Source organism: Lissotriton vulgaris, chromosome 5, assembly GCF_964263255.1.
Source record: "Lissotriton vulgaris chromosome 5, aLisVul1.2, whole genome shotgun sequence".
In the NCBI taxonomy this organism is placed as follows: Eukaryota; Metazoa; Chordata; class Amphibia; order Caudata; family Salamandridae; genus Lissotriton; species Lissotriton vulgaris.
In genome coordinates, this window is record NC_141693.1 from 1,044,582,367 (window position 1) to 1,044,595,778 (window position 13,412).

At 48.5% G+C, this 13,412-nt stretch overlaps 1 protein-coding gene across 1 annotated transcript in view; it reads left to right on the forward strand.

Annotated features, from left to right (window-relative positions):
• PDZD7 (PDZ domain containing 7) overlaps positions 1–12,426 on the forward strand; it is a 721,728-nt gene extending 709,302 nt beyond the window's left edge. The window contains exon 16 of the mRNA XM_086922676.1: positions 11,747–12,426. Coding sequence (XP_086778802.1) covers positions 11,747–11,896 — 150 coding nt within the window. The 3' untranslated portion in view covers positions 11,897–12,426. The remainder of the gene's footprint in view (positions 1–11,746) is intronic.
• Positions 12,427–13,412: the final 986 nt, after the last annotated feature.

Sequence of the window (13,412 nt, forward strand, 5' to 3'; positions counted from 1 at the left end):
ACTTCTTTAAACCTCTCTTTTACAACTGTGGGAAATGTTTGTGTAAAAATCAGGTCTGCCTACACACGAATGTGCAAGCAGTGTGAATTTGTAGAAATATTGTGTTATCCTCCTTCTCCTCTGCATGCTTTCCCACAAGTACAAATGTGTTCCGTTTGGATCAGAATGATTTGCAGTTTTCACCCTTATTTAGACTTACTCTCGTCTGAAAATATAAATTCAGGTAGTTATCAAGTGAAGATAAAACCTGGTAACAGTGTTTTTTTTCTCTTTAATTCAACTCTCACATGTGGACGAAACCCATCTCAAGCATTACAGCAAATGACTGTCTTGATTGATGGCTGGGTCACACAGGTGTGCATTTGAGAAAAAAGTATCGTTTATGGAATTTCTCAGAATTACAACTGTCATTTTGTGCATGTGTGTCAGAAAAGTGGAATACTGTTTGCACACCAGGCTATTCCCTACACTATAAAGTACAGGACATTCCATAATGCTAGCTAACTTTCCCAATGCGGATACTGCAAGCTGGATTTTGTTCACGACCTTGTGATGGTAACTGCCTCAGATGATGAATTTCAGTGTCAGTTTCCAGATACACCTCAAACCTGGGGATAATGACAACTTCTTTTAAGCTAACCTGTCACACATATGCATAACTCAAATGCTGGAATGTACCATAATGCACAGCAACACCTAAATCACTGGTCTTATTTTACCTACACGGATCAAATTAGAACAGTAATAAGTGACTAAACAGTTTTTTTGGAATTCTTAGTTATTTTTGTAGGTGCAGAGACACAATGAAATATGTATGGTTGTTGGCTGTTGATTGGGCATCTGTTGTACAAGCCCAGGACTGACACCAAACTTGGGTCTGCGCTCTCTCAAGGTTCTAGAGGTATCAATGATGATAGAGGGCAGTCCACTATCCTCAGTGGACTTACTCCTTCCACAGCGCAGCACCGTCTGGTAGCTGCAGTGCCCTCCTGCCACTGCTAGTGCCACTACCTGGAGGTCAGAAGTTCGAGGTCCTCCTCCACCCGCAGGCTCCTGCCTGCGACTCATCCCTAGGTGGCCCAGTGGTAGAGCGTCACTGCTCTGCTGCTTGAATGCCCTCCTGTCCCTCCGTTGCACTATTCTGTCCCTCTGTTTTTCTCTCTGCTTTTTAGGTCTCGCCTTTACCATTCCGCAGGAATGGGAAATGGGGAGAATTCAAGTCGGCTATTTTCTCTTCAAACCAAAGGGCTTTCAGCCGTGGTTTTCTTGCAGTTCACGTGAATCACGTGATCAAACATGCACGAGCATTCACTCCCCTAGCAGCACTCCTCCCACACCAGCAACTCCCCCCTCCCACACCAGCACCTCCCCTCTCTCTCCCCGCAAGCACAGCCTTGCCCTTTCCCACACCAGCACCACCCCCCTCCCACACCAGCACCTCCCCTCTCTCTCCCCGCAAGCACAGCCTTTCCCTAGCAGCACTCCTCCCACACCAGCACCTCCCCCCTCCCACACCAGCACCTCCCCTCTCTCTCCACGCAATCACAGCCTTTCCCTAGCAGCACTCCTCCCCCCTCCCACACCAGCACCTCCCCTCTCTCTCCACGCAATCACAGCCTTTCCCTAGCAGCACTCCTCCCACACCAGCACCTCCCCCCTCCCACACCAGCACCTCCCCTCTCTCTCCACGCAATCACAGCCTTTCCCTAGCAGCACTCCTCCCCCCTCCCACACCAGCACCTCCCCTCTCTCTCCACGCAATCACAGCCTTGCCGTCTGGTTATTTTATTCCTCTTCTTTCATTCAGCCATGATCTCACTCCTCCTACAACACCCCGCCTATCCATGCTGCTCTCCTCCACCTCCACTTATTTTACTTCTCACCCCCAGGAGCCTTGCTCTTCTTCCTCTTGCCAGGCTCTTCTGACGTATCTGCCTCATCCTTGTCCTCTAGTTCCAACTCTACATTAAGGTGCGGAGGTTCTTCAAGCAGCGATTGATGCGGTTTCACTGCCGCCATGTTCAAGAGAGAGAGCCTAGGTCTGACCGGAACACTGTGGATCCTAAAACAACTCTGATTCAGGGGACCCGGATTTCCGCTCTAACATCACTCTATGATTCAGCCATCACCAGTCAAAGGGGATGCCGGGACAGCTGCACACAACATTACGGAGCGCTCGTCTGTAAACATAGAAAACGGACTTCACCACTTTTTTTCCACCGAGGGCTCCTTATAGAAACACGTTAAAAATACCCAATTAAAAACAAATGACATCATATTTTTTACTGCAGCTCGTGAGAACCCATTTCAAAATGAGCTTTAAGTTTTCACGAGCAGCTGAGCTATACTATTTTCGATATGACAATCACATTGGAATATAGAGGCAAAATAGCTCAGATCGTAATAACCATGCACGTATTCTGACGCTTTTAGCTAGTTAGGAATACATTTTCACAAACACTTGTTTTAAGGGGCGTTTAGAGCCAACGAAATAGTTAAAGTATATTGTTGTTGTTCTTTCTAGCTACGCCTCCACACTCACCAACCGACCCCCACTGCGCCTTGGATCCCAGCTGCGAAACTTTTTATGGCGTTCAGCCGCTGGCTGCATGATTTCTTCAGTCTAAGTGGAGTCACTTCAGATTGCAGTACGGATTATCAAACCATGTACTCATTTATTTTAATTATATATTTACTTAGACACTTAAGGTAAACAAATATGCCTGGGTGTCAGGAGCTTCGAAAACGGCAAACTGAAATCGAATTTTAGAACCAAAAGCTCAATTTAGCACTCTAATCTTACTTTTACGAGCAAAATGTTTCCACTTCAACACTTTATCTAAAGTCCTGGTCATCAGATTCATTGCCCGCTCCCATCACTAGATATTTTAAGCCACTTGGGCTCTATGCCATACTAATTGTTTGCAAGACATGAACACACTCGTATAGCGAGTTCGCCATTCCTCCACGCTCACTCCCAGCCCCCCTTTGCGTATTCACCCCGACCGGCTGTGCATGCCTACTGGCTTTGTCACCATTCCTCCACGCTCACTCCCGCAACCCCCCCTTAAGTGTTTACCCCGACCGGCCATGCATGCCTACTGGCTTTGCCACCATTCCTCCACGCTCACTCCCGCCCCCCCTTGCGGGTTCACCCCGACCGGCCGTGCATGCCTACTGGCTTTGTCACCATTCCTCCACGCTCACCCCCCCCCCCCCTTTGCGTATTCACCCCGACCGTGTCACCATTCCTCCACGCTGCCCCCCCCCCCCCCCCCTTGTGCGTTCACCCCGACCGGCCGTGCAAGCCTATTGGCTTTGTCACCATTCCTCTATGCTCACTCCCACCCCTCCCTTGCGCGTTCACCCCGACCGGCCGTGCATGCCTACTGGCTTTGTCACCATTCCTCCTCCCCCTCTCCAGCCAGCTTCCCCCAGGCCGTAGCAGCACTCCTCCTTAGAACAGTCCTAGCATATCACCGGCATGTGAGGCAGGCTTGGCGCCAGCCAGTTAAACTGAGCATCGGATAATGAGGTGCCCTTTGCAGCCATTCTGCTGCTATCAAACACCCATCCTGCCCTTGTTTGTCGCCATTTCCGCGATGACAAAGGCCGGTGTGGGCTGTGCCTGTCCAGAACATTCTTGTGTTGCACCCCTTGCCGTTAAAAATTTAAACCGGGTTCGCATTACAAAGCCAAAGAACTCGCCTCACAACTTTTAAAGGTCAAGAATAAACTAACTAGCTTTCAGCCTACCTTCAGGGCCAATGTTAACTTCGAGATAATAAGAAGGCAAATAGTATTTTAAACGCATAAGCTAAACAAATGCATATTTTTGTCCGATGTTTACATACGAAACTGTTTTCAAAGTGGATTTTTTGTGTCGCTTGGTTTAAACGTGTCACAAAAAATTGCCAGACCTGTAGCAACAAGTTGGCTTTAGGAGAACTACTACTTATATATAATATGTCAACGCCATGTTGTTTTAGTGAATCAAGAGATTCTAGTCGCCGCACCTCTTATGAAATTTTTGCCAACTTTGTATGTACCAGCAAGTTGGCTAGCAATAGGCCCTTAATGCATTTGAGCTTAGTGATAGTTTGTGAAAGGTTGATATTGCTATTTGTTCTTTTGTATTCCCTTGTTTTCTAATCACGGGGTCGCCTCAGGTTGCAGAGAGTGCTTAAGCCTAATCACACATCTTCATACAAAGGGGTTCCAAGTTCTGAATGAATAATTTTTTTGTTTGAACTCCCATGTCAGTGAAATGCTCCCTTGCGAAAGCATACTATTATAGCCTTGCAGCCTCACGCTCACTCCCGCAACCCCCCCTTAAGTGTTTACCCCGACCGGCCATGCATGCCTACTGGCTTTGTCACCATTCCTCCTCCCCCTCCCCAGCCAGCTTCCCCCAGGCCGTAGCAGCACTCCTCCTTAGAACAGTCCTAGCATATCACCGGCATGTGAGGCAGGCTTGGCGCCAGCCGGTTAAACTGAGCATCGGATAATGAGGTGCCCTTTGCAGCCATTCTGCTGCTATCAAGCACCCATCCTGCCCTTGTTTGTCGCCATTTCCGCGATGACAAAGGCCGGTGTGGGCTGTGCCTGTCCAGAACATTCTTGTGTTGCACCCCTTGCCGTTAAAAATTTAAACCGGGTTCGCATTACAAAGCCAAAGAACTCGCCTCACAACTTTTAAAGGTCAAGAATAAACTAACTAGCTTTCAGCCTACCTTCAGGGCCAATGTTAACTTCGAGATAATAAGAAGGCAAATAGTATTTTAAACGCATAAGCTAAACAAATGCATATTTTTGTCCGATGTTTACATACGAAACTGTTTTCAAAGTGGATTTTTTGTGTCGCTTGGTTTAAACGTGTCACAAAAAATTGCCAGACCTGTAGCAACAAGTTGGCTTTAGGAGAACTACTACTTATATATAATATGTCGACGCCATGTTGTTTTAGTGAATCAAGAGATTCTAGTCGCCGCACCTCTTATGAATTTTTTGCCAACTTTGTATGTACCAGCAAGTTGGCTAGCAATAGGCCCTTAATGCATTTGAGCTTTGTGATAGTTTGTGAAAGGTTGATATCGCTATATGTTCTTTTGTATTCCCTTGTTTTCTAATCACGGGGTCGCCTCAAGTTGCAGAGAGTGCTTAAGCCTAATCGCACATCTTCATACAAAGGGGTTCCAAGTTCTATTGGCAGAATGACACACATGCAACGCCACTCGTACATGTAACGCCACTCACACATGCAACGCCACTCACACATGCAACGCCACTCACACATGCAACGCCACTCACACATGCAACGCCACTCACACATGCAACGCCACTCACACATGCAACGCCACTCACACATGCAACGCCACTCACACATGCAACGCCACTCACACATGCAACGCCACTCACACATGCAACGCCACTCCACCATGCAACGCCAGTCAAACATGCAACAACACTCACACATGCAACAACACTCACACATGCAACGCCACTCAACCATGCAACGACACTCAACAATGCAACGCCACTCAACAATGCAACGCCACTCAACAAGCCAACGCAACTCTACAACCCAACGCCACTCAACCACGCAACGCCACTCAACCACGCAACGCCACTCTAAAACGCAACGCCACTCTAAAACGCAACGCCACTCTAAAACGCAACGCCACTCTAAAACGCAACACCACTCTAACACGCAACGCCACTCTAACACGCAACAACACTCTAACACGCAACGCCACTCAAACACGCAGCGCAAATCACACACGCAACGCCACTCACACATGCAACGCCACTCACACATGCAACGCCACTCACACATGCAACGCCACTCACACATGCAACGCCACTCACACATGCAAAGCCACTCACACATGCAACGACACTCAAGAACGCAACGACACTCAAGAACGCAACGCCACTCAACTACGCAACGCCACTCAACTACGCAACGCCACTCAACTACGCAACGCCACTCAACTACGCAACGCCACTCACCCACGCAACGCCACTCACCCACGCAACGCCACTCACACACGCAACGCCACTCACACACGCAACGCCACTCACCCACGCAACGCCACTCACCCACGCAACGCCACTCACACATGCAACGCAACTCACACATGCAACCCCACTCACCCACGCAACGCCACTCACCCACGCAACGCCACTCACCCACGCAACGCCACTCACCCACGCAACCCCACTCATAAAATTACATTACAACATTTCACATTCACAATTTAGAAAGTTCAATACATATTTAATAATATACATACGATAACGTAAACAATGTTGCGATACACAAAAGTATAACATTAATAATAAACTGTAAAAATTAATCAAATCTCTACATAGTCTATAATACATTCACATCATACATTAAATAGTTGTAAAAAAAAACCTACCTGTCAAACGACGCCGGAAGAAGACAGGAACAACAACACGCCTTTCCCCCACGAAAGTTCCCGAACATCTGGGGATTTCCCAATTAACGCACGTCAAACGCAACGCTACGTCACCAAACGTAGCCCTGCGATTGGCTAAGGATTACGTCCTACATCAAACACATTCAGAATACACAAAAAAGACTAGAACGCTAAACACTTAACGTAATTCACGTAAAGGAAACACATAGCGCCCGCCATTTTTATTTCAATAACACTTCATACACAACGTTAAAACAAAAAACATTACAACACATAACACATACTTAAAAATAAATACATACAAAGACATGTTAGAATAAAATACATACATGCAACACAATAACACTCACACATCACATCTTACAATTGCTATAAAACAACAAACACAAAGCATAACGCAACAACATATAATACACTACATAACAAACATATATGCAAAACTATTAATACACACCATCACAAAAACACAACTACTCAACTATGCAAAACACAAACAACACTCAGCACCAACACATCAACATCTCTGCAACAGGACAGCACCACTCACAAATAATCCAGCATTACATGCAACGCCACACACATGCAACGCCACACACACATGCAACGCCACTCACACATGCAACGCCACTCACACATGCAACGCCACTCACACACGCAACGCCACGCACACACACAACGTAAGTCACACACGCAACACAAGTCACACACGCAACACAAGTCACACACGCAACACAAGTCACACACGCTACGCCACTCACACACACTACGCAAGTCACACACGCAACGCCACTCACACACGCTACGCCACTCACACACGCAACGCCACTCACACACGCAACGCCACTCACACACGCAACGCCACTCACACACGCAACACCACTCACACACGCAAGCCCACTCACACACGCAAGCCCACTCACACACGCAACGCCACGCACACACGCAACGCCACTCACACACGCAACGCCACTCACACACGCAACACCACTCACACAAGCAACACCACTCACACAAGCAACACCACTCACACAAGCAACGCCACTCACACACGCAACTACACTCACACACGCAATGCCATGCACACACACAACGCCACTCACACACGCAACGCCACTCACACACGCAACGCCACTCACACAGGCAACGCCACTCACACAGGCAACGCCACTCACACAGGCAACGCCACTCACACAGGCAACGCCACTCACACATGCAACGCACCCACGCAACACCACTCAGACATGCAACACCACTCAGACATGCAACACCACTCAGACATGCAACGCCACTCACACATGATACGCCACTGACACATGCAACGCCACTCACACATGCAACGCAACTCACTCAAAGCAACGCAACTCACTCACGCAACGCCACTCATCCACGCAACACCACTCATCCACGCAACACCACTCATCCACGCAACACTACTCGCACACGCACGCAACACACACATGCAACGCCACTCACACATGACACGGAACTCACACATGCAACACCAATAAAAACTGCAACGCCACTCACACATGCAACGCCACTCACACATGCAACGCCACTTACACATACAACGCAAGTCACACATGCAACGCAAGTCACACATGCAACGCAAGTCACACATGCAACGCAAGTCACACACGCAACGCCACTCACACAGGCAATGTCACTCACACAGGCAATGCCACTCACACAGGCAATGCCACTCACACACGCAACGCCACTCACACACGCAACGCCACTCACACACGCAACGCCACTCACACACGCAACACCACTCACGTTGCCAATAGGTATCGCAGTAGGAAAGTTGGAGCCATTACAATTGCAAATAACAATGCCTTTTATTTTTTTATCATTTTTAAAACAAAGGGCTTTGTCATTTACAAAACCAATAGCTCCAACTTTCCTACTGCGAGACCTATTGGCAACGCCAGTGCTTGTTCTTTTTTCTTCTGCCTTTGCCTTTTGTTTTCCTATTGCTTTCTCTGTTTTTTTTCTCCTGTTTTGCTGACCCCCACCCTCACTGCTGCTGCGATCCCTGCGGCCCATCCTCCACTGTCCTTTTCCCACTCCTGTGTTTTCCCACATCCCAGCTGTATATCCCCCAGTAGCACTACTTAATGGCAGCTGTGCAGCGGGCATGACACTGGTGCACCTAAGGCAAGCCTGTCTACGCCTTGACCGTGCACAGCGGCAGGGACCCTCCTTCTCAGATCCCCACACCGCTACGACACCAGGACCCTCCACGCCCTCAACCTCGTACGACACGCCAACTAGCACCACCAAAGAAGACTCTTGGACCCTTCGCCTGCCTGAACTGCAACTGCACCTTCAGCCACGCATCAAACCAGATCCCCTCGCCACCCAGCCGACTGACAGTGCACCCATCTGCCTCAACTGTAAAATGTAAATGTAAATTGATACTTGTATAGCGCACTACTTACCCGCAAGGGTCTCAAGGCGCTTGTACGAATACCGCTGTGGAACCCATCCTGGCTTTCCCTGTGAGGCGTCCACTCCTGGGCACCCCCAGGGTGAAGGCCAGGCATCCTTAGCTTTGTGGGGGCCGTTGTGGAGATTAAGCAAGCTATTGCCCAGAGTTGCAGAGTGGGACTCTATGATTAGAATAGGCACCGAGGCGAGAATTATCAGGTCCGTGGAATTTTATTTTATTTTTATTTTTTTCGAGCCCAAGACCCACCGAGGCGGGGAATTGAACCCTGGTCCCGGGCTAGACCTCTGCATCAGGGTCTGCCGCTCTAACCATTGAGCCACACTTCTCCATCCTCCTCAATGTACGGTCCATCCACAAACACGCCACAGAAATCGGGGACCTCCTAGACGCTACCTCTCCTGACATCGCTTTCCTCACAGAAACCTGGACCAACCCCTGCTTCAGACCCGACTGCAACAAGATCACTCGCAAGGACCACCCAGACTGCCCGGGAGGAGGCATCGGCATCGCTATAACCCACAAAAAACATGCTCCGCGTAACCATACACTCCAACAACGACCATGGAACACCTCCACTTCCAAATCCCGCCAACTCCAACACCACACTACGCTGCACCATAGTCTACAGGCCCCCCTATTCACCGACACCATCATAGACCTCATTGCACCCAAGACCCTCGCACCCACCAACTACATCCTACTTGGACAACTCAACTTCCACCTGGACAACACCAGCAAACTTCAAATCCTCAGTCAACGCACACCACCTCCTCCTGAACACCCCCAAGCAAATGGCCCTCCAGGACAGAATCAATGCCAAATGCACACAACAGCAAAGAACTCTTCGCCATAGTCAAGGAATGTGCAAGGCTCAACAGCGAGACCACAGACGTCCCCCCCTGCCAAGACATCTGCAACAAACTAGGCACCTTCTTCCACTACAAGATCAGAAAGGTTTACGACAACTTCAACACACTAGACCCAGCCACCACGCCTACCACCATTGCAAACCATCAAGTCACCCCACAACAGACCATGCTCTACGGGACCCCGCTCACTACAGAGGAAACGCTCAAGACCATGAAGAGCATCCACTCAGGGTCCCCGACGGACACATGGCATCTTCCACAGAGGAGCAGCCATCTCCCCCCAGCTCCGCCTCACCATCAAGTGCTCCATTGAAACCGCCACCTTCCCCGACAACTGGAAACACGCGGAGATCAACCTCCTACTGAAGAAGCCATCCTCAGACCCATCGGCCCTCAAGAACTTCAGACCGATCTTGCTTCTCCCTTTCCCTGCTAAGGTCATAGAGAAGGTCACCAACGCCCAGCTCTCAGAGTTCAAAACTAACCATGTCCTGGACTCCTCCCAATCTGGCTTCCGAAGCAACCACAGCAGAGACTGCCCTCCTCGCTGCTACAGATGACATCCATTCCATCCTCGGCCAGGACAAGACTCATCCTACTAGACCTCTCGGTCGCCTTCAACACCATCTCCCACTGTACCTTGATCACCAGGCACCACAACGCCATCATCCACCACAAGTCTTTGAACTGGATCCACTCCTTCCTCACCGGCTGGACCCAGCAAGTCATACTACCACTGTTCCTCTCCGAACATACGGAGATCAGCTGTGGAGCCCCCCAGGGTTTCTCCCTAAGCCCCAACCTCTTCAACATCTACATGGCCCTCCTCGCAGCCATAGACTAAACATCATCTCTTACGACAACGACACCCAGCTGTTCCTCTCACTCACCAATGAACCCTTGACAACCAGAACCAACTTCCACAATGGAATGAGGACCACTGCTACATGGATAAAAGATAGCTGCCTCAAGCTCAACTCGGACAAGACTGAAGTTCTCATCCTAGGACCCACCACGTCAGCCTGGGACGACTCCTTGTTGGCAGCTGCACTGGACGCTCCCCCAACCCCGACTGACCATCCATGCAACCTTGGCATCATACTGGACTCCTCCCCACAGAATCCAGAAGGATGGTCACCCATGCACTCATCACCAGCAGACTATTAAGACAACGCACAATATGCCTGTGCCAACCAGAAACAGCTCAAGAAACTCCAGAACGTCCAAAAGGCCCCTGCCAGACTGGTCCTCAACATCCCCGCCACAGCCACATCATCCAACACCTCCGACAACTCCACTGGCTCCAGTCAACAAGAGGCTCACCTTTAAGCTCCTCACTCACACCTAAAAGATCCTACATGACAAAGGACCAGTGTACCTGAACCACTGCCTCACCTTCCATGTACCTGCTAAACAACTCTGGTCCTCCCAACTCTCCTCCATCCCCAGGATCTGGAGAAAGATCATTCTCCTACCTCGCCGCCAATACCTGGGACACTCTGCCTCTGCACCTCAGGCAATCTGCGTCACTGACCCAATTCAGGAAGGACCTGGCTCTTCGAATGACCCCTCACCCACTACCTTGAGACCCTACGGGTGAATAGCTGCATTCTATAAGACCGTGGTGGAATGATAGCGGGTGGCCAGGTGTGGTAAAGATGACAGTGTAAGCCTGCACAGCTCAAAAAGGCACTATATTAATGACTTCCTTTCCAAGCTCCACATTGTACTAGTAATTAGCCAGCAGATGGTCATGGTGAATAGAAACTGTATAGCAAATGGATAAAGCTGCCCATTGTTTAGCGTTCTGTAGGAAAAAGAACTATTGAGTACACACTGCGTACATTTTCAGCTCTGTTTGGAAGCTTCAGTGTTTGCTTGCCGAACCGTTGTACTTTACATGTGTAAACAGGAATAAATATTGTAAGGGCAACACACTAATCTGAGGTATACCTTTCTCTTTCTTTGCTTGATAGGCTGGCCAGGAGCTAATCTCTGTGGACGGGGAGACTTTTCAAAATGTCACTCACCAGCGGGCAGTGGACATGATACGGCAAGCCTATGGAAACAAATCGAAGGAGCCTATGGAGTTTGTAGTAAAGGTTCCAAAGACAGAAAAAGAGTAAAACCTCAAATGCGCCATTGTGAATTTGGGGGAACGGTTTCATCTCCTGCCTAGTTTGTACACTTTATCAGAGGGTCTGGAATTAACCGGATCACTTCAAGGGAGGAACATTTCACTGCATCGAAAGGCGAGAGTGGCATTGGTTTCCCGCCAATAGCCCTGTACCCTGTTCAGAACCTGTAGAGACAAGTGCACTTTTTCCTCCAGCAGTGCTAAGACTGCATGTTCTCTAGTCATGTGTTTCTCCACCTCTTCCAAGCTGTGGTCGTGGACAATGAGGAAGCTCGACCAAAGAGATCTGTACCATTTTATAGAGAAAGAAAAGTCTTAATTCTCAAGGCCTTATGAAACAAAATCATGTTTTTTTTTAAAAATATTTTTCTAAATACGGAACTACAATGAAAATGTTTTTATGTATCTTGCTTCTATATGCTGAACTATTTCCGGCCTTGTCAGAGACAATCTCCATGTACATGAAGCAGAAATGTTTACTATATTAGATTTTAATAATTAAAGTGTCAGTACTCACAAGATTTGTTAATTTCATACTTACAGGAAATGAAACTTGGCTATGCACTATTCTACACGTTGAACAAGTTACTTACCTTCGGTAACGCTCTTTCTGGTAGAGATTCTATCTAGCCGAAGATTACTCACCTTCTGAATATTACCCAGATGTCAGACTGTATCCGGTAACTTTTTCATAGTTTCTCTTGTGTGCCTTAAGGAAGCTTAGCGCGTCTTCGCACAGATGCCTTTCTTTTCTGGAAATGGCATGCGGACCTATACAGGTGCCACTCCTGCACGCTGACGTCAGTTGCTTTCAAGTTCATGCATGCCCCCAAAAACAAATTGGTATATCAGAATCCTAGATGTGGGATCTTATTGGATAGAGTCTAATTACAGAACGTGGAAGATGGGAGGGACAGTGGGGAATCTGTGGTTAGTTAGTCTTTACCCGAAAGAGCGTTTCTGAAGGCAAGTACGTTTTTTTTTAAATTGCCTTCCAGTCACAGATTCCTCACCTTTTGAATGTATACCAAATCAGTACTAAAGGAAAATGGGTTATGGATGAACTCAAACCAGAAAGCCTGCAGGGCCAAGCGAGTAAACTGCCCTTTTCGTCAGTCTTGACTGTCCAGACAGTAGTACTTTGTGAACACTTGGAGGGACGCCCATGTAGCTGCCTGGCAGATGTCTAGGACAGGGACCCCGCGTGCTAACATAGTGGTAGCAACGTTGGCCCTGGTTGAAGGGGGCACACAGTCCTTCAGCGGGCTGCTTATTTGTCAGTTTGTAATAGTCTTTAATCTACCATTAAATGGTAGGCTTCTGCACAGGCTTGGCTTTTTTCGTTGTGGCAAACACCACATCCACCGAGTGGTCTTTGGTTCGAATAATTTAGAAGAAGCACTATTAGGATCCAAGCAATGGAGCCTATCCTCCTCACTAGAGAGGTGAGGTGGAGCATACCCACACAGTGATTGATTGTCCAACTTGGAACAGTATCACAACTT